The 23,888-nt window shown below is 44.1% G+C and overlaps 1 protein-coding gene across 1 annotated transcript in view; it reads right to left on the bottom strand.

Annotated features, from left to right (window-relative positions):
* The window catches only part of LOC139371341 (guanine nucleotide-binding protein G(i) subunit alpha-2), a 96,103-nt gene that overhangs the window by 28,906 nt on the left and 43,309 nt on the right, over positions 1-23,888 (bottom strand). Inside the window, exon 2 of the mRNA XM_071111688.1 lies at positions 1,874-1,916. Coding sequence (XP_070967789.1) covers positions 1,874-1,916 — 43 coding nt within the window. The remainder of the gene's footprint in view (positions 1-1,873; positions 1,917-23,888) is intronic.

Here is a 23,888-nt window from a genome sequence, read left to right on the forward strand (position 1 = left end):
TAATAATAATTGAAGCCACAGAGGTTCAAGACCGGCCGCGGTACTGCAGGCATTGTTAGCAGAAAACAGGATCCCCCATTATAGTAAATGGAAAAATGTCAATCTTTGTGGTCAATCTTCTTGTAAATTAAAAAATGTTGCAAAGATACTCATGGACCAATAATTGCTTCTAATACACCAAATGTATGTACTTTGACCGATTATTTTAAAGTCGCACCCAGAAGAAGTTATAAGGATAATTGAGTTGCTAATGGTAGCCTGCAGTACCCAGGTCGGCATAAAACTTGACTTATATGAGGGGACAGCACTGAGCTAGCCTGTAACGTCACTTCCTGGAGTAGCTCAAACTGAGTATGTTATGTCCCCATGAGACACCATCTTAACCGACTTAATTTAGCTTCAATGCTCTATTGAGTCTTCACATAGTTAAACATTGTGTCACGTGATCCATGACTTTGTCCATTCATATATACAGTCATAGCGCAGTATGGTTGACAGGTTATGTATTTCATACAGTGTTAAATGTGCTCAATATGTTAGGACTTCTAGCTGCTAAGAGTTTGGGTATTCAATCAATGACCGTAATGTTTCGTAGAACGGCTAGTTACTCTAAGATGATAATAATAAATGTATTTATTGTCACATACACCAGATAGGTGCAGTGAAATGTGTTGTTTTACAAGGTCAGCCTCAGTAGTACAGCACCCCTGGAGCAAATAAGGGTTAATTGCCTTGCTCAAAGGCACATCAACAGATTTTTCAGCTTGTCAGCTCTGGTATTCGAACCAGCAACCTTTCAGTAACTAGCCCAACGTTCTAACCGCTAGGCTACCAGCTGATATAGACAGTCAGTGCAGTCCTGTGCAAACCTCCTCTGCATGTTGGTGATGTGTCTGACCATGCCTCAGCTTGTCATGCACAGGGGAACGCCCTGCATGTTAAGTGTGTGTGTATGTGTGTGTGTTTCAGTGGGATGATAGCATCCAGACTTCATCAGAATGCAGGATGCAGTGCAGAAAGAGCACCGTAGCACCAAGACAAGGACATGAATAAGCCAATATCACCTCATGAATAAACAGGCATGTAAGCTTGACACTAGCAGCTAGGAAAAGTACTGGGATTTAACCCAGTTAGTTACACAATAAATATTATAATTCTATCTACAGGTGTTATGGGGGAAAAAAAGACAAGCATTCTCCCTGCTCTCCTTTTATGTTGACATGATCTCTGTGGTCAGAGACAGAGCTGGTGCTTCAGAGCACTGTGTTGTGTTATGGGTATGGTCTATCTCCCAAGCATTGGTTGTTCTGTATGGCTGTATTAACAACCTGGGTTTAGAGCTACATTCTGTACTCTGCACTCATGAAAAACTGATTCATCGCCTGGCTAGCCCACAGGAATGTGAATAATTAAGCCATTATGGAGTGTGTGTGTGCGTGTGTGTGAGAATGAGACATAGACATACACACATATGTTTTGTATACGTCATTGGTGAGCGTGTAATTGAGTGTCATGGTTTGATCCCAGTCATTACAGTAACCACAGTAAAAGTCCTGTGCACTGAGACTCATGCTTTCAGTAGCCAAAGACAATTATGGGTAGGAAGACACGAGAAAACCAGCGCAACTACCAAAGACAGGAAGACACGAAGATTTGCCCTCCATATGTCTTCCTAAAAAGCAAATGAATATGCCTATGCTCAACATGCCTGATTGACTGTTTGCCAGCTCTGGATCAGCAGTGTACAGTAGCATTGTAGATCAATCCAACAAGGACTGAGACAAGGACTGAATAAACCACTAGAGGATAGAGGGCATCATCTATTAAAAAGGTCATGACATGTCCTGATCTGTTACAGCTCTCTCTAACTCACTTCATCTGCTTGACGATGGTGCTTTTCCCAGACTCCCCGGCACCTGTAGAAGGAACAGGAAACACAGTGAATTATAAGTGCATTTTCCAAGCTGTTTAAAGGCACAGTCAACTTAGTGTATGTAAACCTCTGACCCACTGGAATTGTGATATTGTGATAAGTGAAATAATCTGTCTGTAAACAATTGTTGGAAAATTACTTGTGTCATGCACAAAGTAGATGTCCGAACCGACTTGCCAAAACTATTTTGTGGAGTGGTTGAAAAACAAGTTTTAATGACTCTAACCTAAGTGCACATAAACTTCCGTCTTCAACTGTATATATACAGTGGGGCAAAAAAGTATTTAGTCAGCCACCAATTGTGCAAGTTCTCCCACTTAAAAAGACGAGAGAGGCCTGTAATTTTCATCATAGGTACACTTCATCTATGACAGACAAAATGAGAAAAAAAATTCCAGAAAATCACATTGTAGGATTATTAATGAATTGATTTGCAAATTATGGTGGAAAATAAGTATTTGGTCACCTGAGTAGCCTCGTTTCACTGCCAAAAATCAAATTGAACCACCTAGTGTTCAGCAAAATAACACAATGTATAATACAGGTAGCCTAGTCAAATAATTAACATCCAATCACATTAACCATTACTCTCTCGCGGGAATTCCACTAACGGTCCGTATGTAGCCAAACATAGCTGCTGCACATGTTGATATCTGTACTGATGGCACAAAAGCCATGACAGGCAGACATAGCGGAGAGGTAACGCGCGTGCAAGCAGTTGCTCCCAACGCCACTTTGGTACACTGGAGCATCCACCGAAGGGCTCTTGCTGCCAAGGGAATGCCTGACAGTTTGAAAGATGTTTTGTACACTACAGTGAAAATGGTTAACTTTGTTAAAACTTCTTATGGCTGGGGGGCAGGGGCCCAGAGGTGCCCAGAGTAAACTGCCTGCTCCTCAGTCGCAGTTGCTAATATATGCATATTATTAGTATATTTGGATAGAAAACACTCTGAAGTTTCTAAAACTGTTTGAATGATGTCTGTGAGTATAACAGAACTCATATGTCAGGCAAAAACCTGAGAAAAAAATCCACACAGGAAGTGGGTAATCTGAGGTTGATCGATTTTCAACTCAGCCCCTATTGATATTGGTCATGTTGCACTTCCTAAGTCTTCCACTAGATGTCAACCATCTTTAGAAACTTGGTTGATGCTTCAACTATGAAGGGGGGCTGAATGAGAGGGGAATGAGTCAGAGGTCTGCCAGCAGTCACGCGCTGATCACACGCATTTCACATGAGAGGTATCTCCCGTTCCTTTGCTTTTCTGAAGACTAAGGAATTCTCCGGTTGGAATATTATTGAAGATTTATGTTAAAAACATCCTAAAGATTGATTCCATACATCGTTTGACAAGTTTCTATGGACTGTAACGGAACTTTTTGACATTTTGGCTGCAACTAGTGAACGCTCTTCGTGAGTTTTGATTTGTTTACCAAACGTGCTAACAAAAGTAGCTATTTGGACATAAATGATGGACATTATCGAACAAATCAAACATTTATTGTGGAACTGGGATTCCTGGGAGTGCATTCTGATGAAGATCATCAAAGGTAAGTGAATATTTATAATGTTATTTCTGACTTCTGTTGACTCCAACATGGCGGATATATGTATTTGTTCTCTGAGCACCTTACTCAGATTATTGCATGGTTTGCTTTTTCCGTAAAGCTTTTTTGAAATCTGACACCGCGGTTGCATTAAGGAGAAGTGTATCTAAAGTTCCATGCATAACACTTGTATTTTCATCAACATTTCTAATGAGTATTTCTGTAAATTGATATGGCTCTCTGCAAAATCACTGGATGTTTTTGGAACTACTGAACATAACGCGCCAATGTATACTGAGATTTGTTGATATAAATATGAACTTTATCAAACAAAACATACATGTATTGTGTAACATGAAGTCCTATGAGTGTCATCTGATTATCAAAGGTTAGTGATTAATTTTATCTCTAATTCTGCTTTTTGTAACTCCTCTCTTTGGCTGGAAAAATGTCTGTGTTTTTCTGTGGCTTGGCTCTGACCTAACATAATCGTTTGTGGTGCTTTCGCTGTAAAGCCTATTTGAAATCGGACACTGTGGTGGGATTAACAACAAGATTACCTTTAAAATGGTATAAGATATGTTTGAGGAATTTTTATTATGAGATTTCTGTTGTTTTGAATTTGGCGCCCTGCACTTTCACTGGCTGTTGTCATATCGATCCCATTAACGGGATTTCAGCCCTAAGAAGTTAAAGCAAGGCCCCGAACTCGTGTGTATTTTCTGCACTATGCAATGATATGGGCCGCAACAACGTAATGCTTTTACAACATACAGAATTGCGCTGGTTATCAAGGGGCAACAAGCTTAAAGTTCTCTTTACTGACCATCATTTTCACTTGTCTGGATGGTAACAACAACTGCCTGAGTTACACCAGGAACGCACAATCCCTCCATCAGTGCTCAGACTGTCCGCAATAGGCTGAGAGAAGCTGGACTGAGGGGTTGTAGGCCAACCCACCGTCGCTGGACCAGACAGGACTGGCAAAAAGTTATCTTCACTGACGAGATGCGGTTTAGTCTCACCAGGGGTGATGATCAGATTCACGTTTATCGTCGAAGGAATGAGAGTTACACCGAGGCCGGTACTCTGGAGCGGGATTGATTTGGAGGTGGAGGGTCTGTCATGGCCTGGGGCGGTGTGTCACAGCATCATCGGACTGAGCCTGTTGTCATTGCAGGCAATCTCAACGCTTTGCGTTAAAGGGAAGACATCCTCCTCCCTCATGTGGTACCCTTCCTGCAGGCTCATCCTGACATGACCCTTCAGCATGACAATGCCACCAGCCATACAGCTCGTTCTGTGCGTGATTTCCTGCAAGACAGGAATGTCAGTGTTCTGCCATGGTCAACGAAGAGCCCGGCTCTCAATCGCATTGAGCATGTCTGGACCTGTTGGATCGGAGGGTGAGGGCTAGGGCCATTCCCCCCCAGAAATGTCCGGGAACTTGCAGGTGCTTGGTGGAAGAGTGGGGTAACATCTCACAGCAAGAACTGGCAAATCTGGTGCAGTCCATGAGGAGGAGATGCACTGCAGTATTTAATACAGTGGTGGCCACACCAGATACTGACTGTTACTTTAGATTTTGACCCCCCCCCCTTTATTCAGGGACACATTATTCAATTTCTGTTAGTCACATGTCTGTGGAACTTCTTCAGTTTATGTCTCAGTTGTTGAATCTTGTTATGTTCATACAAATATTTACACAGGTTAAGTTTGCTGAAAATAAACGCAGTAGACAATAAGAGGACGTTTCTTTTTTTGCTGAGTTCGAAAATTCAGACCCCTCGACTGTTTCCACATTTTGTTACGTTAAAGCCTTGTTCTAAAATTGATTAAATAAATAAAAAATCTCATCAATCTACACACAATACCCCATAATGACAAAGTGTAAACAGGTTTCTAGAACACTTTGCACATTTATTAAATATATTATGGGTATGGTCTATCTCCCAGGCATTGGTTGTTTTGTATGGCTGTATTTATAGCCTGGGCTTAGAGCTACATTCTGTACGCTACACTCATGAAAAACTGATTCATCGCCTGGCTAGCCCACAGGAATGGGAATAATTAAGCCATTAAGGAGTGTGTGTGTGTGTGTGTGTGTGTGTGTGTGTGTGTGTGTGTGTGTGTGCGCGTGCGACAATGAGGCATAGACATTCACACATTCTTTGTATACGTCATTGGTGAGTGTGTAATTGAGTGTCATGGTTTGATCCCAGTCATTACAGTAACCACAAAAAAAGTCCTGTGCACAGAGACTAATGCTTTCAGTAGCCAAAGACAATTATTGGTAGGAAGGTGCAAAATATCACATTTACATACGTATTCAGACTCTTTACCCTGTACTTTGTTGAAGCACCTTTTGGCAGTGATTGCAGCCTCGAGTCTTACAAGCATGGAAAACATGCGTTTAGGGAGCTTGCACAGCTATTTTCAGGTCTCTCCAGAGATGTCTGATCAGGTTCAAGTCTGGGCTCTGGCTGGGACACTCAAGGACATTCAGAGACTTGTCCTGAAGCCACTCCTGTGTTGTCTTGGCTGTCTGCTTAGGGTCTTTGTCCTGTTGGAAGGTGAACCTTCGTCCCAGTCTGAGGTCCTTATTGCTCTGGAGCAGGTTTTCATCAAGGTTTTCATCTGTACTTTGCTCCGTTCATCTTTCCTTCGATTCTACCTAGTCTCCCAGTCCCTGCCGCTGAAAAACATCCCCACAGCATGATGCTGCCACCACCATGCTTCACCGTAGGGATGGTGCCAGGTTTCCTCCAGAAGTGATGCTTGGCATTCAGTCCAAAGAGTTCAATCTTGGTTTCATCAGACCAGAGAACCTTGTTTCTCATGGTCTGAGAGTCCTTTAGGTTCCTTTTGACAAACTCCAAGTGGGCTGTCATGTGCCTTTTACTAAGGTGTGGCATCCGTCTGGCTACTCTACCATTAAGGCATGGTTGATGGAGTGCTGCAGAGATGGTTGTCCTTCTGGAAGGTTCCCCCATCTTTATTGTGCACCTTCCTGACCAAGGACCTACTACCCCAATTATTCCATTTGGATGGGCAGCCAGCTCTAGGAAGAGTCTTGGTGGTGTCAGACTTTTCCCGTTTAAGAATGATGGAGGCCACTGTGTTCTTCGGGACTGTTCTTCCTGTGGGCTAGCCAGGCAATGCTGCAATTTTTTTTTGTACCCTTCCCCAGATCTGTGGTTCAACATAATCTTGTCTCGGAGCTCTAAGAACAATTCCTTTGACCTCATGGCTTGGTTTTTGCTCTGACATGCACTGTCAACTGTGGGATCTTATATACAGTTGAAGTCGGAAGTTTACATACACCTTAGCCAAATACATTTAAACTCAGTTTTTCACAATTCCTGACATTTAATCCAAGTAAAAAATCCTTGTCTTAGGTCAGTTAGGATCACCACTTTAACTTAAGAATGTGAAATGTCAGAATAATAGTAGAGAGAATGATTTATTTCAGCTTTTATTTCTTTCATCACATTCCCAGTGGGTCAGAAGTTCACATACACTCAATTAGTATTTGGTAGCATTACCTTTAAATTGTTTAACTTGGGTCAAACGTTTCGGGTAGCTTTCCACAAGCCTCCCACAATAAGTTGGGTGAATTTTGGCCCATTCCTCCAGACATAGCTGGTGTAACTGAGTTAGGTTTTTAGGCCTCCTTGCTGGCACACGCTTTTTCAGTTCTGGCCACAAATGTTCTATGGGATTGAGGTCAGTGTTTTGTGATGGCCACTCCAATACCTTGACTTTGTTGTCCTTAAGCCATTTTGCCACAACCTTGGAAGTATGCTTGGGGTCATTGTCCATTTGGAAGACCCATCTGCGACCAATCAGCCTTCCTGGCTGATGTCTTGAGATGTTGCTTCAAAACATCCAAATCATTTTCTTCCCTTATGATGCCATCTACCTCATGATGCCATCTATTTTGTGAAGTGCAACAGTCCCTACTGCAGCAAAGCATCCCCACAACATGATGCTGCCACCCCCGCGATTCACGGTTGGGATGGTGTCTTCGGCTTGCAAGCCTCCCCTTTTTTCCTCTAAACATAACGATGGTCATTATGGCCAAACAGTTCTATTTTTGTTTCATCAGACCATAGGACATTTCTCCAAAAAGTACGATCTTTGTCCCCATGTGCAGTTGCAAACCGTAGTCTGTCTTTTTTATGGCGGTTTTGAAGCAGTGGCTTCTTCCTTGCTGAGTGGCCTTTCAGGTTATGTCGATATAGGACTCATTTTACTGTGGATATAGATACTTTTATACCTGTTTCCTCCAGCATCTTCACAAGGTCCTTTGCTGTTGTTCTGGGATTGATTTGCACTTTTTGCACCAAAGTACGTTCATCTCTAGGAGACAAAACGCGTCTCCTTCCTGAGCGGTATGGCGGCTGCGTGGTCCCATGGTGTTTATACTTGCGTACTATTGTTTGTACAGATGAACATGGTACCTTCAGGCGTTTGGAAATTACTCCCAAGGATGAACCAGACTTGTGGAGGTCTAGAATTTGTTTTCTGAGGTCTTGGCTGATTTATTTTGATTTTCCCATGATGTCAAGCAAAGAGGCACTGAGTTTAAAGGTAGATAATTTTCTGGAATTTCCCAAGATGTTTAAAGGCACAGTCAACTTAGTGTATGTAAACTTCTGACCCACTGGAATTGTGATACAGTGAATTATAAGTGAAATAATCAGTCAGTATACAATTTTTGGAAAAATGACTTGTGTCATGCACAAAGTAGATGTCCCAACCGACTTGTCAAAACTATGTTTGTTAACAAGACATTTGTGGAGTGGATCATTGGGGATCATACAATATTCCCTTTTTTTGTTGTTCAGTGAAATTATCGCATGTGAAGGGTCAACTCATTTAATTAAAGTTCAATTCATAACTAAACTTTTTTTTTTACATATCTATTGGAAGGATTTACTAATTTGCAACATATGATAAGGTAAAAGGTTTATGTTTCTGTCTCCATATTTGGTAAATATATTAATTTGCATGTATTTCTGTTAATTCCCATATATTCCCGTTAATTCCCAAGGAACGTTTCCACCTCTGAATATTCACCAAAATCTTCAACCCAAGTTGTGTCCCTGTACTGACAGCCCTGTGCCACCATGTCGTGTCCCTGTGCCACAGTTTCGTGTTGTGTCCCCGTGCTCCCCCTGACCTGGCCCAGTCACTGTACATCAAGCCCTACCCTGACAAACAGCCCAGAGGGACCAGCAGCACTCTACCAGCCCCCCCCCCACACACACACACCTTCCTGAGAGGGAGGTAGAGACAGAGTTGGAGAATTAGGGAGAGCGATTTCCACACAGTTATAAAAAGCTAATTCCACCTCTATCAGTGCCAACATGACAAGCCATTCCGTTTGTGTGTGCTGACAGACGCAGAGGGAGGGCAGGATCTAATGCAAGCTGAATTGTGGGTTCAGACTCAGCTGGTTTAGAGCTGGTGACCTCCTTCACCATCCTCAAATACTAATTAAAGACCATGGATTGAGGCACGGACTGAATGACTGACTAAATCACCAGAAAACAAGTATATGTTACTGACTTTGTGACAGGTGATGGGAAATAACTGATTGAAGTAAGCACATCCCTGAGGCCATTAAGGACTGCCTTGGTATCTAACTCCATCTGTTGATTTGATGAGTGGCCTCAAAATAGAGTACCGAGAAGCAGGAGAGATAAGAGCAATAAATCCAGACAACCTACTGTTCCTCTTTAATTTGAATAAGCTCTCAATCCTAAAGATGCACTCAAACCTCTTGGCTTTCACTACCGTACCGTACCGAGGCTTCTCTCAGGCTGGAGAGTCTTGGCCCTAATCCTGCTGAGTGGTTTGGTGGTAATGTAGCGTCCTGAATGAGTCTGTATGGGTATTTGGGCAGGGAGTGTAGGGGTGACCATGGAGAATGATGTATTGATCTGAAGGGACAGACCTTGGTGACAGAGTAGGCCAAACACAACGATGCTAGAAAACTCTACTGTTCTCAGATAAAAACACACAGAGAGCAGCAATGAAATGGCAGCTATCGGAGTCTGTTTGAATAACGATAAAAACAGTCCTAAAATTGTGGATTTTTTTTTCTTCACGACAGGAATTTCTAGAGAGCCACAGGGCCAAATCTCTGGTTTTATAGTGGAACTCTGGCTGCTGGGTTCATACTCCATTGAGCCAAAATAATAGTACGATCTGGTGAATAACTTACTACTTCCTTTCCCTTTATAAATTATAAGGCATGTTGTTCCATTACCTAAATGTGGTAACTTGAAGTTTTACTGAGTTGTCTCAGGAACACCCCTGTGGGTCCATATTTAGTGCAATATGTATTATGTAAAAATCACTAACACTAACACAGTACTACTCATGATACTACTCAATATCTCATAGTTGTGCAAGTCAAAGCTGATAGTTGATGCATTCTGACACAAAGGCATATAGTTGGATTTAGCAGTGACATTACACAAAATTCTATCTCACTCTGGCTTCATCAGGTTAGAGAGGTGGTATGGAGAATGAGAGATACGGAGAGAGGCGGTGAGGAGAATGAGAGATACGGAGAGAGGCGGTGAGGAGAATGAGAGATACGGAGAGAGGCGGTGAGGAGAATGAGAGATACGGAGAGAGGCGGTGAGGAGAATGAGAGATACGGAGAGAGGCGGTGAGGAGAATGAGAGATACGGAGAGAGGCGGTGTGGAGAATGAGAGATACAGAGAGAGGTGGTATGGAGAATGAGAGATACGGAGAGAGGCGGTGTGGAGAATGAGAGATACAGAGAGAGGCGGTATGGAGAATGAGAGATACAGAGAGAGGCGGTATGGAGAATGAGAGATACGGAGAGAGGCCGTGTGGAGAATGAGAGATACAGAGAGAGGCGGTATGGAGAATGAGAGATACAGAGAGAGGCGGTATGGTATGGAGAATGAGAGATACAGAGAGAGGCCGTGTGGAGAATGAGAGATACGGAGAGAGGTTGTTGCTATGACCTGACAGAAAAACACACTAACACATGACACCAGGAAACATACTAGTAAATGTAGAAAATGTTACACACACAAACACACTGGCTACACACATTAGCTTCACAATTCCACTAGAAGCTCCTCTCATTTAAAAAGTGCATCATACTTGTGCTGATATATTCTAGTCCACACAGCTCATATCATACCCTGTCTAGGCTTTATCAGATGATCAACACTAGACTATGTTTTCATCTCTCCTTCCTCTCTCTATCTGTGCAGGAATAAAGACTACTTTTGAGACTAAGTAGTCTGTCTATCTTCCCCCTGTTGCTTCTAGTTGGCTTTGCTGTGACAAATGCAAAGTAGAAAGATAAATAAGACAACACTGGAGGTGACCTGAGTACAAAATATAGTTTGTAGGGAAAAATGGGGACGACGACATCTGAGACGAGAATCTCTGTACACATTCCGCGAAGGTCACCTTCTTGCCTAGAATTCAGCCTGTTAATATTTCACTGGGTAAACTATAGAAACATGTTTGTCTTTACTCTGAGCATGAATTGGCTTGGGTAAATGAGCTGTTTTACTGGAACGCAGAGCAGAGGTGGGGGACAAATTGGCCTTGCGCTACGCATACAGTATAATGACTACATTAAGTTCTGCTTATCTCTGTGAATGGCAGGAAGTGAATGAGCATACAGTATAATGATTACATTATGTTCTGCTTATCTCTGTGAATGGCAGGAAGTGAATGAGGACACAGTATAATGATTACATTATGTTCTGCTTATCTCTGTGAACAGCAGGAAGTGCATGAGGACACAGTATAATGGTGACATTATGTTCGGCTTCTCTCTGTGAACAGCAGGAAGTGCATGAGGACACAGTATAATGATTACATTATGTTCTGCTTCTCTCTGTGAACAGCAGGAAGTGCATGAGGACACAGTATAATGATTACATGATGTTCAGCTTCTCTCTGTGAACAGCAGGAAGTTCATGAGGACACAGTATAATGGTGACATTATGTTCTGCTTCTCTCTGTGAACAGCAGGAAGTTCATGAGGACACACATAACAGGATTCCGTTTGCTCAGCCCCATGATTGCTCTAAAACACGACCAACATAAATGATTCACTCTACCTGGCAATAGTGCAGAGTGATTAGTGCTTTTTGAGGTTGGTTTGGTTTCGGTTCCATAATTTGTTTAAACATTAAATGCACTATGCATTATGTGGGTTCAATGCTGTAACAACACAGAATAAAACAATTAATGATGGTAGTGACTGCCCATTACTGCTTATCACTTATTAACCATCATTTATTCACATTACTTTCATCAAATATTTCAGTTGTTGTATATTACATTTATTTTATTTGATGACTTTATTATTTCATTCACAGTCCTCATCTCATCTCTATAGAGCTGCTGGATATGCTGTCTGACAAAATCACTATTTTGGTAGCATAATTTATGACTGCTGAATACCAACTATCAATCACTTAGATCATGTATTTTCTGGTAGGGATACCTCGCTAAGCAACAGATGCCCTCTATATGACCTCACAATCTCCCATTCTTGTCTATTCCTTAGCAGTCCTAAAAAGAAACACAGCCCGGACAAGTAGATGTGCAATGGATTATGGTCACTGTAGTTAATTACCACATTTTATGTGCTAAACTATGTAGAATATTGACCTGTTGGAAACTACAACCCTCTAGAGAAACTGTGTGATGTGCACATTGAGCTCACAGAAAATAAGGAAAAATAAAATAATACGAAATTGAATTCAAATAATTGAACCAACGTTGGTCGATTGGTTGTTTAAAAAATGAAAAATAACCAACATTTCGGTTAATCGCTCAGGACTACCTAGCAAAGAGCGAGCAAAAATAAATGAAAATTCAACCATACTTCTGTCATGGTACAGATAGACTATGGATTTGTGTGGCTCAGTTGGTAGAGCAGCGTCATGGTTGTGAATTTGATTCCCACGGGGGACCAGTACAAAAATGTATCACTACTATAAGTCACTCTGGATAATACGTAGATGTACTATAGATGCATGATGAGAAACACAACAGGACACAGAGAGGAATACCTGACCCATGGAAAACAAGCATTGCCTGTGGTCCCTCAAGATAAAACATCTAGCAGCTAGAGTGCAGGGTGGATAACTAACACCACCCTGAGAGTAACAGGTTCTCTCTGATGGCCAGGTTTACTCTCATAATATCTCCGAATGGCATTCTATAGCAGTCCTGTGATGAATCCCTGAGGGACGCCACAGAATAACAATCCAGTTATTTATTCAGGGTGTCAGCTCACCTCTGCTCACCTCAGCTCACCTCTGCTCACCTCAGCTCAGCTTATTAATAGGCGAAACAAAGCTCAATCACCAGGAGGAAAGAGGTTATCCTTGATACAGTATGATGTACACAGGATTAATCAATTACAGCTGAGTAGGTTATCATCACAGTGTTATGAGCCAATAAAAACAGGGTGCTTAAATTGAACACAGGTGAAAGGACGGATTTACTGAAGGCTGTGCCATATTAAACAAACAGAACACACTACCGACTGCTATTCAGCTCACTAAGGGAATCACACTGTAACTCAGAGCAGACAATGTAACAACTATTAAGGGGAAGAAACAAAAGCTGCCATACACAGGTGTAACCCATTACATGGTTTACTAAGTTCACGTAGTAGTGTTCTGTCTTTCATGGTTACAACTGTGACATCTGCATTCACACAAGTATTCAGTCCTAAAGGGATAAAGAACTTATACATGTATTGTGTATGCCAATACATTTGATTTGGCTTGGCTCATATCTGACAGAGGCTGCTCGAGATACAATTGTTTTGGGGTTTTGGCTTACTTCTCTAATTGTCTTCTCTAATTGTCTAGAACTTGGGAAGATTTTAGTGTCTATTGCCAGAGAAAAATAAGCAACTGCTGATTGAAATGTCTTTCCTCTCTAGGCTTCAACAGTTCAGTGTATCATCACTACACATTGATGAGGAAAGGGAGCAACACCGTTCAGATAACTTCAACAGTTCAGTGTATCATCACTACACATTGATGAGGAAAGGGAGCAACACCGTTCAGAAAACTTCAACAGTTCAGTGTATCATCACTACACATTGATGAGGAAAGGGAGCAACACCGTTCAGAAAACTTAGATGACTGTTTGGTTTGATACTGTGTGTTTGAAGTTGTAACTATGGTAATCTCCATAGTAACGCTCCAGGATGGAGGGAGGGAGCAGCTACGTGACTGGATAACAGAGTGGAGATAGGACGCTAATTCACTGTGTCCCTCCGGCTGAGATCACTTCATCATTTATTAGCCCCTTACATAGAGACAGGAGGGGACAGTGTGTGTGTGTGTGTTAGAGAGAGAGAGGTGTGTGAGGCAGATGGTGCACTTAATGAAATAAGATTCAAAGGGTATGAATTGTAAAATGCACTCAGCCACAGGCCATGGCTATTGCATCGACAACAATGATTGTATCTTTAAAGTGGGGCTTTACTGTTGTTGTACTGTTGACAGTATACATTATATCTAGTCTACCATGCTTTTGTTTTGCCCTCGCTCTATGCTCATAGAGGAGTTCACTTGAAGTGAACATTTGCACAAGTCTACCTAAATGAACCAAGCTAGCTAAGTAGCTAACTTACCTTGTACTTAGGTAGGTCAATGAGAACAAAATGGCATCTCAGATACATTTTTGTTCTGTTCTAAATGTTTTTTTGTTTCTTCTCATTGGTTAATTAACACCACAGTTCAATCAATCAAATGTATTTATAAAGCCCTTTTTACATCAGCCGATGTCACAAAGTGCTGTACAAAAACCCAGCCTAAAACCCCAAACAGCAAGCAATCCAGGTGTAGAGCAGTTGGTATGCCCATGTATAGTAGACCGGTAGACTCAACAAAACACCACTTCTTAGATTTTCCCAACACTTTCAGTATACAGTTAATCAGTGCAATGATACTGTGTGTCCGAAAACGTGTATCCAAAACGTATATCCGAAATGTGTGTGGTGCCTCTTAATGGAAAAGGACACCAACGAGGCCGGATCCTTATCCCAGTGTGCCCTGGTTCTGACCAAGGGGACAGACTATTTCCTGTTCAGTGTGAGTTAGGCTATTACAATACCCTCTGAGCCACACCCACGCTGAGCCACACCCACGCTGAGCCACATCCACTCTGAACCACACCCACGCTGGCCACACCCACGCTGGACCACACCCACTCTGAACCACACCCACGCTGAGCCACATCCACTCTGAACCACACCCACGCTGAGCAGCATTCACTCTGAACCACACCCACACTGAGCCACATCCACTCTGAACCGCACCCATGCCGAGCCACATCCACGCTGAGCCACATCCACTCTGAACCACACCCACGCTGAGCCACATCCACTCTGAACCACACCCACGCTGAGCCACATCCACTCCCTGGCAATTAGCAGAGAGAGAGCAGCACCTCTTCTTATTCACAGGGCCCCAGGTTGGGTTTACAATCAGCAATCTGAGTGGGTTGGCTACAGACACTTCCTCTGGTTCACACACACGCGCACACACACACACACACACACACACACACACACACACACACACACACACACACACACACACACACACACACACACACACACAAACGTGCATCTTCAACGAGCCCAGTGAGCTATTTTAGGGATTGGGATGACTGGCGTTGAAGGGAAGTTCATGGAAGTTCAGAACTTGTCTTTCATTTATAGCAATTATAACAAATATCCTACTTAGGAATCAATTTGGGACCAATTAAGTCTATAATTAGACTCAATGCTTAACTACCCAGCTTAAACACGTCTGCCCCTATGACATTAGACATAGTGGTAATTAGACTGCAACAAATACAATGACGGCAGTCTGGGTTCTTTCTCCTCTTTAAATACCCAGTGCTACTGGCCTTGGGGAGAATCTTTCCATCCTCCAGAGGCACCATATCAAACATGCCTGTCTTATCCGATGAAAGCCTAGAGAGAGAGAGGGAGAATACAATCAAACAGTGGAATTTCCCCAAAGAGAGCGGAGGGAGATTTTTTTCATCTAGACAGTCAGAATCTGTGAAGCTAGCATCCTATAGCAGTTATATGAGCCACTCAGCCACCCAAATGAGATACTGAAGAGAGAGCCTTTAGAGAGAAGCTGGTGTGTGTGTCAATGCATCCTCATCTGGAACCACTATGACACATGAATGACGATCAGTTAACAATAAATACGGAGCTATACCCATACCTGGAATAAGGTCCAAAGCCATGCGTGTCAGTGTTATTGGGAAGCCCAGCGCAGTCACGCTAGCAAATAAAGGCTGTTAGGATATCAATAGCCGTAAAAGCCTATATGCCAGGGCCAATCCCCACCCCCACCCCGTCTAGTCAATAGTTAATGGACAGTGACTTTACCCTCAATCTAGACTCTCTTGCCAGTTAAAGAGCTCTTGCCAGGTTACAATTGCCTGTCGGGTAGAGACTAGGCTCAAGCATACAGAGATATAATGTAAAAAAGGGAATGAGAGGAAAGTCACAGAAATAACACTCAAATTAAGTCTTTTTTTTCTCCCTCTCCGAATGCAGGTATGTTGTGCACTGGAGCCCTCTCTGCAGTGATTCAGTTCATTCCGCCCACCAGTAATAGAACTCGGCGGAAACAAAAACAACTTTTCTTATCAAGGCAGAGAGCTCTATATATAGACCTGAAATCAAAAAGTGTTACTTCAGGTTATCCAAAATGCCTCCCTAAACCCCAAAGCAAAGACACAACCTGACTTTTGCCAACACACTGTACTCCTTTCAGAGATGTTATAAAGACCGTGTTTCCGTGCGGACTCATGTCCAACACAAAATCAGCTGGTCGAATGTTGATAGTAGCGAGAAGCAAGGGGTTTAATAGAGAGTCAGCAGCATGTCTTGGTTTAGGTTGTGTTTCAGGAGCTGGCTCAGAGAGAGATAGAGAGAAATACAGGAAGAGAGGTGCGTTGGACCTCCAGGGCCCCTGTGTTGAACCAGAGAGCGAGAGATACAGGAAGAGAGGTGTGTTGGACCTCCAGGGCCCCTGTGTTGAACCAGAGAGAGAGAGATACAGGAAGAGAGGTGCGTTGGACCTACAGGGCCCCTATGTTGAACCAGAGACAGACAGATACAGGAAGAGAGGTGCGTTGGATCTCCAGGGGCCCTGTGTTGAACCAGAGACAGAGAGATACAAGAAGAGAGGTGTGTTGGACCTCCAGGGTCCCTGTGTTGAACCAGAGAGAGAGAGATACAGGAAGAGAGGTGTGTTGGACCTCCAGGGCCCCTGTGTTGAACCAGAGAGAGAGAGAGAGATACAGGAAGAGAGGTGTGTTGGACCTCCAGGGCCCCTGTGTTGAACCAGAGAGAGAGAGAGATACAGGAAGAGAGGTGTGTTGGACCTCCAGGGCCCCTGTGTTGAACCAGAGAGAGAGAGATACAGGAAGAGAGGTGCGTTGGACCTCCAGGGCACCTGTGTTGAACCAGAGAGAGAGAGACAGGAAGAGAGGTGTGTTGGACCTCAAGGGCCCCTGTGTTGAACCAGAGACAGAGAGATACAGGAAGAGAGGTGCGTTGGACCTCCAGGGGCCCTGTGTTGAACCAGAGAGAGAGAGAGAGATACAGGAAGAGAGGTGCGTTTGACCTCCAGGGCCCCTGTGTTGAACCAGAGAGAGAGAGAGAGAGACAGGAAGAGAGGTGCGTTGGACCTCCAGGGCCCCTGTGTTGAACCAGAGAGACAGCTTGCAATGCGCAGATGGCAAAGACAATTCCACACATCACAGGCCTGCAGGGACTGAGCCGATGCAGGCCGCTCTTTTAAAGCAGAACAAAGTGCGTCCCAGAAGATTGTACATAATGGATGAGTTAGTGAAGGCCTGTTGTGGCTGCAGGCACAACATAATCTGTGAGGCTGAAATCTCGTTAGCGGCTGCTACATTCTGCCTGAGTCTGAAGAGGGACTGGTGCGTTGTCAAACTGCTATTGCTTCTGCATTGACTTATCTCTGCTTAGATGGAGTCATAGAGCTGAGAAACAAGTTCTATATTGCAAAAAAAAAGGGTGTGTTAGGCACGACTATTGAGTTTTTTTTCACCAAGCATCTTCATTTCTGAAATTCTATTCGCACACTCTGTCTTTTACTGTTGAATTTATCTCGATAACAGTTTACTTCACTCCTGCTCTAAATTTCACCTTTTCTGTCTCAGAGCAGACAGGATAATCAATCACATCACTCCTCTCATCTCCACAACATCTGTGAAGAAAACTTTATTTTGTCCTCTCATTGTATAACCGGAGCCCTGTCTTTCCGCCAGTTAAAAAACAATCTTGAGCGTCACAACCCTCGCAGCTGCAGCCTCATCATGCCACAGTCACACATCAAAACATATGGCACTATCACAGCCTGCTGTCTATTGGCTAACAGGCAGAGATCATCATCATCAGAGAGTGACTCATCATGCTGGCTGTGACACGATTCCTCTTCCAACACCCCAGTCCCCCACCCCCACCAGCTCAGCATCACGACTGCTCACATCCAGCCTGGTTATTACAGCTATTCAAGGTTAACCACATCCAGCCTAGCTATTAACAGGGCGGCAGTTAGCCTAGCGGTTAGAGCGTTGGGCCAGCAACTGACAGGTCGCTGGCTTGAATATCCAAGCTGACAAGGTAACAAAACTATTGATGTGCCCATGAGCAACCCTCATTTGTTCCAGGGGTGCTGTAACTATGTCTGACCCCGCAAAGCATCATTTAATTGGACCTACACGGTGTATGTGACAATAGAACATGTATTTTTTATTCAAGGTTAACCGCATTCAGCCGGGCTATTAAAGCTGTTAAACAGTCACCACTAGCCGGCCTCCACCCAGTACCCTACCCTGAACTATAGTCACTGTTACTAGCCGTCTACCACACGGTACTTCTACCCTTCACCTATAGAGACTGCTGCCCTATGTACATATAGTCACTGAACACTGGTCACTTTAATAATGTTTACATACTGTTTTACCCTCTTCATATGTATATACTGTATTCTAGTCATCCTACTTAACTACTGCTGTACAAACCTTTTCTACAATTACACACACACACACACACACACACACACACACACACACACACACACACACACACACACACACACACACACACACACACACACACACACATACACACACACACACACACAACCAATCAAAAGTTTGGGGTCACTTAGAAATGTCCTTGCTTTTGAAAGAAAAGCACATTTTTTGTCCATTATAAGAACATCAAATTGATCAGAAAACAGTGTAGACATTGTTAATGTTGTAAATGACTATTGTAGCTGGAAACGGCAGATTTTTTTATGAAATATTTAAATAGGCCACCATCACTCCTGTGTTCCAATGGCACATTGTGTTAGCTAATCCAAGTTTATAATTTTTAAAAAAAAGACTAATTGATCATTAGAAAACCCTTTTGCTGAGCACTTGTTGGCTGCTTTTCCTTCATTCTGTGGTCCAACTCATGCCAAACCATCTCAACTGGGTTGAGGTCGGGTGATTGTGGAGGCCAGGTCATCTGATGCAGCACTCCATAACTCTCCGTCTTGGTCAAATAGCCCTTACACAGCCTGGAGGTGTGTTGGTTCATTGTCCTGTTGAAAAACAAATGATAGTCCCACTAAGCACTAACCAGATGGGATGGTGTATCGCTGCAGAATGCTGTGGTAGCCATGCTGGTTAAGTGTGCCTTAAATTCTAAATAAATTACTGACAGTGTCACCAGCAAAGCACCCCCAGACCATCAAACCTCCTCCTCCATGCTTCATGGTGGGAACCACACATGCGGCGATCATCTGTTCACTTGTCTCACAAAGACACAGCAGTTGGAACCAAAAATCTCACATTTGGACTCATCAGACCAAAGGACAAATTTCCCCCCGTCTATGTCCATTGCTCGTGTTTCTTGGCCCAAGCAAGTCTCTTCTTCTTATTGGTGTCCTTTAGTAGGGGTTTCTTTGCAGCAATTCGACAATGAAGGCCTGATTCACACAGTCTCCTCTGAGAACAGTTGATGTTGAGATGTGTCTGTTACTTGAACTCTGTGAAGCAGTTGTTTGAGCTGCAATTTCTGAGGCGGTCCTCATGAGAGCCTGTTTCATCATAGCGCTTGATGGTTTTTGTGACTGCACTTGAAGAAACTTTCAAAGTTCATGAAATTTTCCGGATTGACCGAACTTCACGTCTTAAAGTAATGAAGCAAGTCCTTTCTCTGCTTATTTGAGCTGTTCTTGCCATAAAAAGGTCTTGGACTTTTACCGAATAGGGCTATCTTCTGTATACCAACACTACCTTGTCACAACACAACTGATTGTTTCAAAACATTAAGAAGGAAAGAAATTCCACAAATTAACTTTTAACAATGCTCACCTGTTAATTGAAATGTATTCCAGGTGACAACCTCATGAAGCTGGTTGAGAGAATGCCAAGAGTTTGCAAAGCTGTCATCAATGCAGTCACTACATGATTCCATATGTTATTATTCTACAATGTATTCTACAATGTAGAACATAGTAAAAAAAATAAAGAAAATTCCTGGAATTAGTAGGTATGTCCAAACTTTTGACTGGTAAAGTATATACACACATACATGATCTATTATAGGTTAACCACTTCCTGGTTGTTACAGCTATTGAAGGTTAACCATTTCCAGGCATTTGTGACATTTGAACAAGACACACAACAACAATGACGCCATGGTTATTTACTGCTCCAGGCTCTGTGCTGACTGCAGACGAGAGCCTAACACAAGTAGTCGTGACATTATTTTGAGAGCCGGTAGTTGTAAGCATTTTTGTTTTTCCCTTGCCTGTTTTGAGGTAATGTAAGTGTATCTGACAAATATGATGTTTTTATTGAGGCGGAAAAAAACTATATTATAGACTACACACTTTGTTTTTACTTAGCAACATAATACTTATTCACACTTTGTTTTTACTTAGTAACATAATACTTATTCACACTTTGTTTTTACTTAGCAACACAATACTTATTCACACTTTGTTTTTACTTAGTAACATAATACTTATTCACACTTTGTTTTTACATAGCAACACAATACTTATTCACACTTTGTTTTTACTTAGCAACATAATACTTATTCACACTTTGTTTTTACTTAGCAACATAATACTTATTCACACTTTGTTTTTACTTAGCAACATAATACTTATTCACACTTTGTTTTTACTTAGCAACACAATACTTATTCACACTTTGTTTTTACTTAGCAATACAATACTTATTCACACTTTGTTTTTACTTAGCAACATAATACTTATTCACACTTTGTTTTTACTTAGCAACATAATACTTGTTCAGAGATAAGAATCTAAATAGCCTAATACTGCTAAAATAAAACGTGCCTTATGAAATAAATCAAAATAAAATATTTATTTAGCCTCATCCACATCATTCTTCACAACACCTCACTTTGCAACAGGATAAACACGAGGACAATCTTTCTGTATCAATCTGTCAAACACACACACATCTGCACGAACACACGCAAACACACACACACACGCGCACACGCACACGCACACGCACACGCACACACACACACACACACACACACACACACACAGAATGCATACACAACTCCACCACTTCCACAGTTTTTGTTAGTGCTCCACCATGACAGCTTACGGTGCAAACATGGAAGACTCTTCCTCATATTGGTTCAAAGATGAGTAGATAAGCCATCTTTCTCTCCTCCCTCTAATCTACACACCCATGTCTCAGCAGGATGTTTTTTGTGTCCAAAAAACTAGAAAAACATATACCATGTCTCTTACTGGGGTGCCAAAGAGAACATGAGTGCAGTAAGTGCTGCTGAGAGAGAGAGAGAGAGAGAGAGAGAGAGAGAGAGAGAGAGAGAGAGAGAGAGAGAGAGAGAGAGAGAAATGAACCACCTATACACCTACAGAGACATACATGTAAAGATCACTGACTCCACTCTGTTCTCTCAAATAGAACATACAGTACATGTGTTATAGAGCTAGCATCAAACCGTCAGTCAGCCACCAATAGCTACAACTACATACCAACCAACCTCACAGAGCAGAACACAGTATGTCATGTCTGGAAGCATGCTCTTATATTTAGTCTGCCTTCTCTTTCGCTTTCACCCTGTCTTCTCTCCCTCTGCCTAGTCTTTTATTTTAGTCTATTCTTCCTCCACAGTTTTAGCATGTTGCCCTGTGGAGGCTTTTAGCCTGATGCCCTGCCGGGGGCTGTGTTAGCATGTTGCCCTGTGGGGGCTGTGTTAGCATGTTGCCCTGCCGGGGGCTGTGTTAGCATGTTGCCCTGTGGGGGCTGTGTTAGCATGTTGCCCTGTGGGGGCTGTGTTAGCATGTTGCCCTGCCGGGGGCTGTGTTAGCATGTTGCCCTGTGGGGGCTGTGTTAGCATGTTGCCCTGTGGGGGCTGTGTTAGCATGTTGCCCTGTGGGGGCTGTGTTAGCATGTTGCCCTGTGGGGGCTGTGTTAGCATGTTGCCCTGCCGGGGGCTGTGTTAGCATGTTGCCCTGTGGGGGCTGTGTTAGCATGTTGCCCTGTGGGGGCTTTTAGCATGTTGCCCTGTGGGGGCTGTGTTAGCCTGTTGCCCTGCGGGGGCTGTGTTAGCCTGTTGCCCTGTTGGAGCTGTGTTAGCATGTTGCCCTGTGGGGGCTGTGTTAGCATGTTGCCCTGTAGGGGCTGTGTTAGCATGTTGCCCTGCCGGGGGCTGTGTTAGCATGTTGCCCTGTGGGGGCTGTGTTAGCATGTTGCCCTGCCGGGGGCTGTGTTAGCATGTTGCCCTGCCGGGGGCTGTGTTAGCATGTTGCCCTGCCGGGGGCTGTGTTAGCATGTTGCCCTGTGGGGGATGTGTTAGCATGTTGCCCTGTGGGGGCTGTGTTAGCATGTTGCCCTGTGGGGGCTGTGTTAGAATGTTGCCCTGTGGGGGCTGTGTTAGCATGTTGCCCTGTGGGGGCTGTGTTAGCATGTTGCCCTGTGGGGGCTGTGTTAGCATGTTGCCCTGTGGGGGCTGTGTTAGCATGTTGCCCTGCCGGGGGCTGTGTTAGCATGTTGCCCTGTGGGGGCTGTGTTAGCATGTTGCCCTGTGGGGGCTTTTAGCATGTTGCCCTGTGGGGGCTGTGTTAGCCTGTTGCCCTGCGGGGGCTGTGTTAGCCTGTTGCCCTGTTGGAGCTGTGTTAGCATGTTGCCCTGTGGGGGCTGTGTTAGCATGTTGCCCTGTAGGGGCTGTGTTAGCATGTTGCCCTGCCGGGGGCTGTGTTAGCATGTTGCCCTGTGGGGGCTGTGTTAGCATGTTGCCCTGTGGGGGCTGTGTTAGCATGTTGCCCTGCCGGGGGCTGTGTTAGCATGTTGCCCTGTGGGGGCTGTGTTAGCATGTTGCCCTGTGGGGGCTGTGTTAGCATGTTGCCCTGTGGGGGCTGTGTTAGCCTGTTGCACTGCGGGGGCTGTGTTAGCCTGTTGCCCTGTTGGAGCTGTGTTAGCATGTTGCCCTGTGGGGGCTGTGTTAGCATGTTGCCCTGTAGGGGCTGTGTTAGCATGTTGCCCTGCCGGGGGCTGTGTTAGCATGTTGCCCTGTGGGGGCTGTGTTAGCATGTTGCCCTGCCGGGGGCTGTGTTAGCATGTTGCCCTGCCGGGGGCTGTGTTAGCATGTTGCCCTGCCGGGGGCTGTGTTAGCATGTTGCCCTGCCGGGGGCTGTGTTAGCATGTTGCCCTGTGGGGGCTGTGTTAGCATGTTGCCCTGTGGGGGCTGTGTTAGCATGTTGCCCTGTAGGGGCTGTGTTAGCATGTTGCCCTGCCGGGGGCTGTGTTAGCATGTTGCCCTGTGGGGGCTGTGTTAGCATGTTGCCCTGCCGGGGGCTGTGTTAGCATGTTGCCCTGCCGGGGGCTGTGTTAGCATGTTGCCCTGCCGGGGGCTGTGTTAGCATGTTGCCCTGTGGGGGATGTGTTAGCATGTTGCCCTGTGGGGGCTGTGTTAGCATGTTGCCCTGCCGGGGGCTGTGTTAGCATGTTGCCCTGTGGGGGCTGTGTTAGCCTGTTGCCCTGTTGGAGCTGTGTTAGCATGTTGCCCTGTGGGGGCTGTGTTAGCATGTTGCCCTGCGGGGGCTGTGTTAGCATGTTGCCCTGTAGGGGCTTTTAGCATGTTGCCCTGTGGGGGCTGTGTTAGCAAGTTGCCCTGTAGGGGCTTTTAGCATGTTGCCCTGTGGGGGCTGTGTTAGCATGTTGCCCTGTGGGGGCTGTGTTAGCAAGTTGCCCTGTAGGGGCTTTTAGCATGTTGCCCTGTGGGGACTGTGTTAG

Source organism: Oncorhynchus clarkii, chromosome 17 (assembly GCF_045791955.1).
Source record: "Oncorhynchus clarkii lewisi isolate Uvic-CL-2024 chromosome 17, UVic_Ocla_1.0, whole genome shotgun sequence".
NCBI classification, from domain to species: domain Eukaryota; kingdom Metazoa; phylum Chordata; class Actinopteri; order Salmoniformes; family Salmonidae; genus Oncorhynchus; species Oncorhynchus clarkii.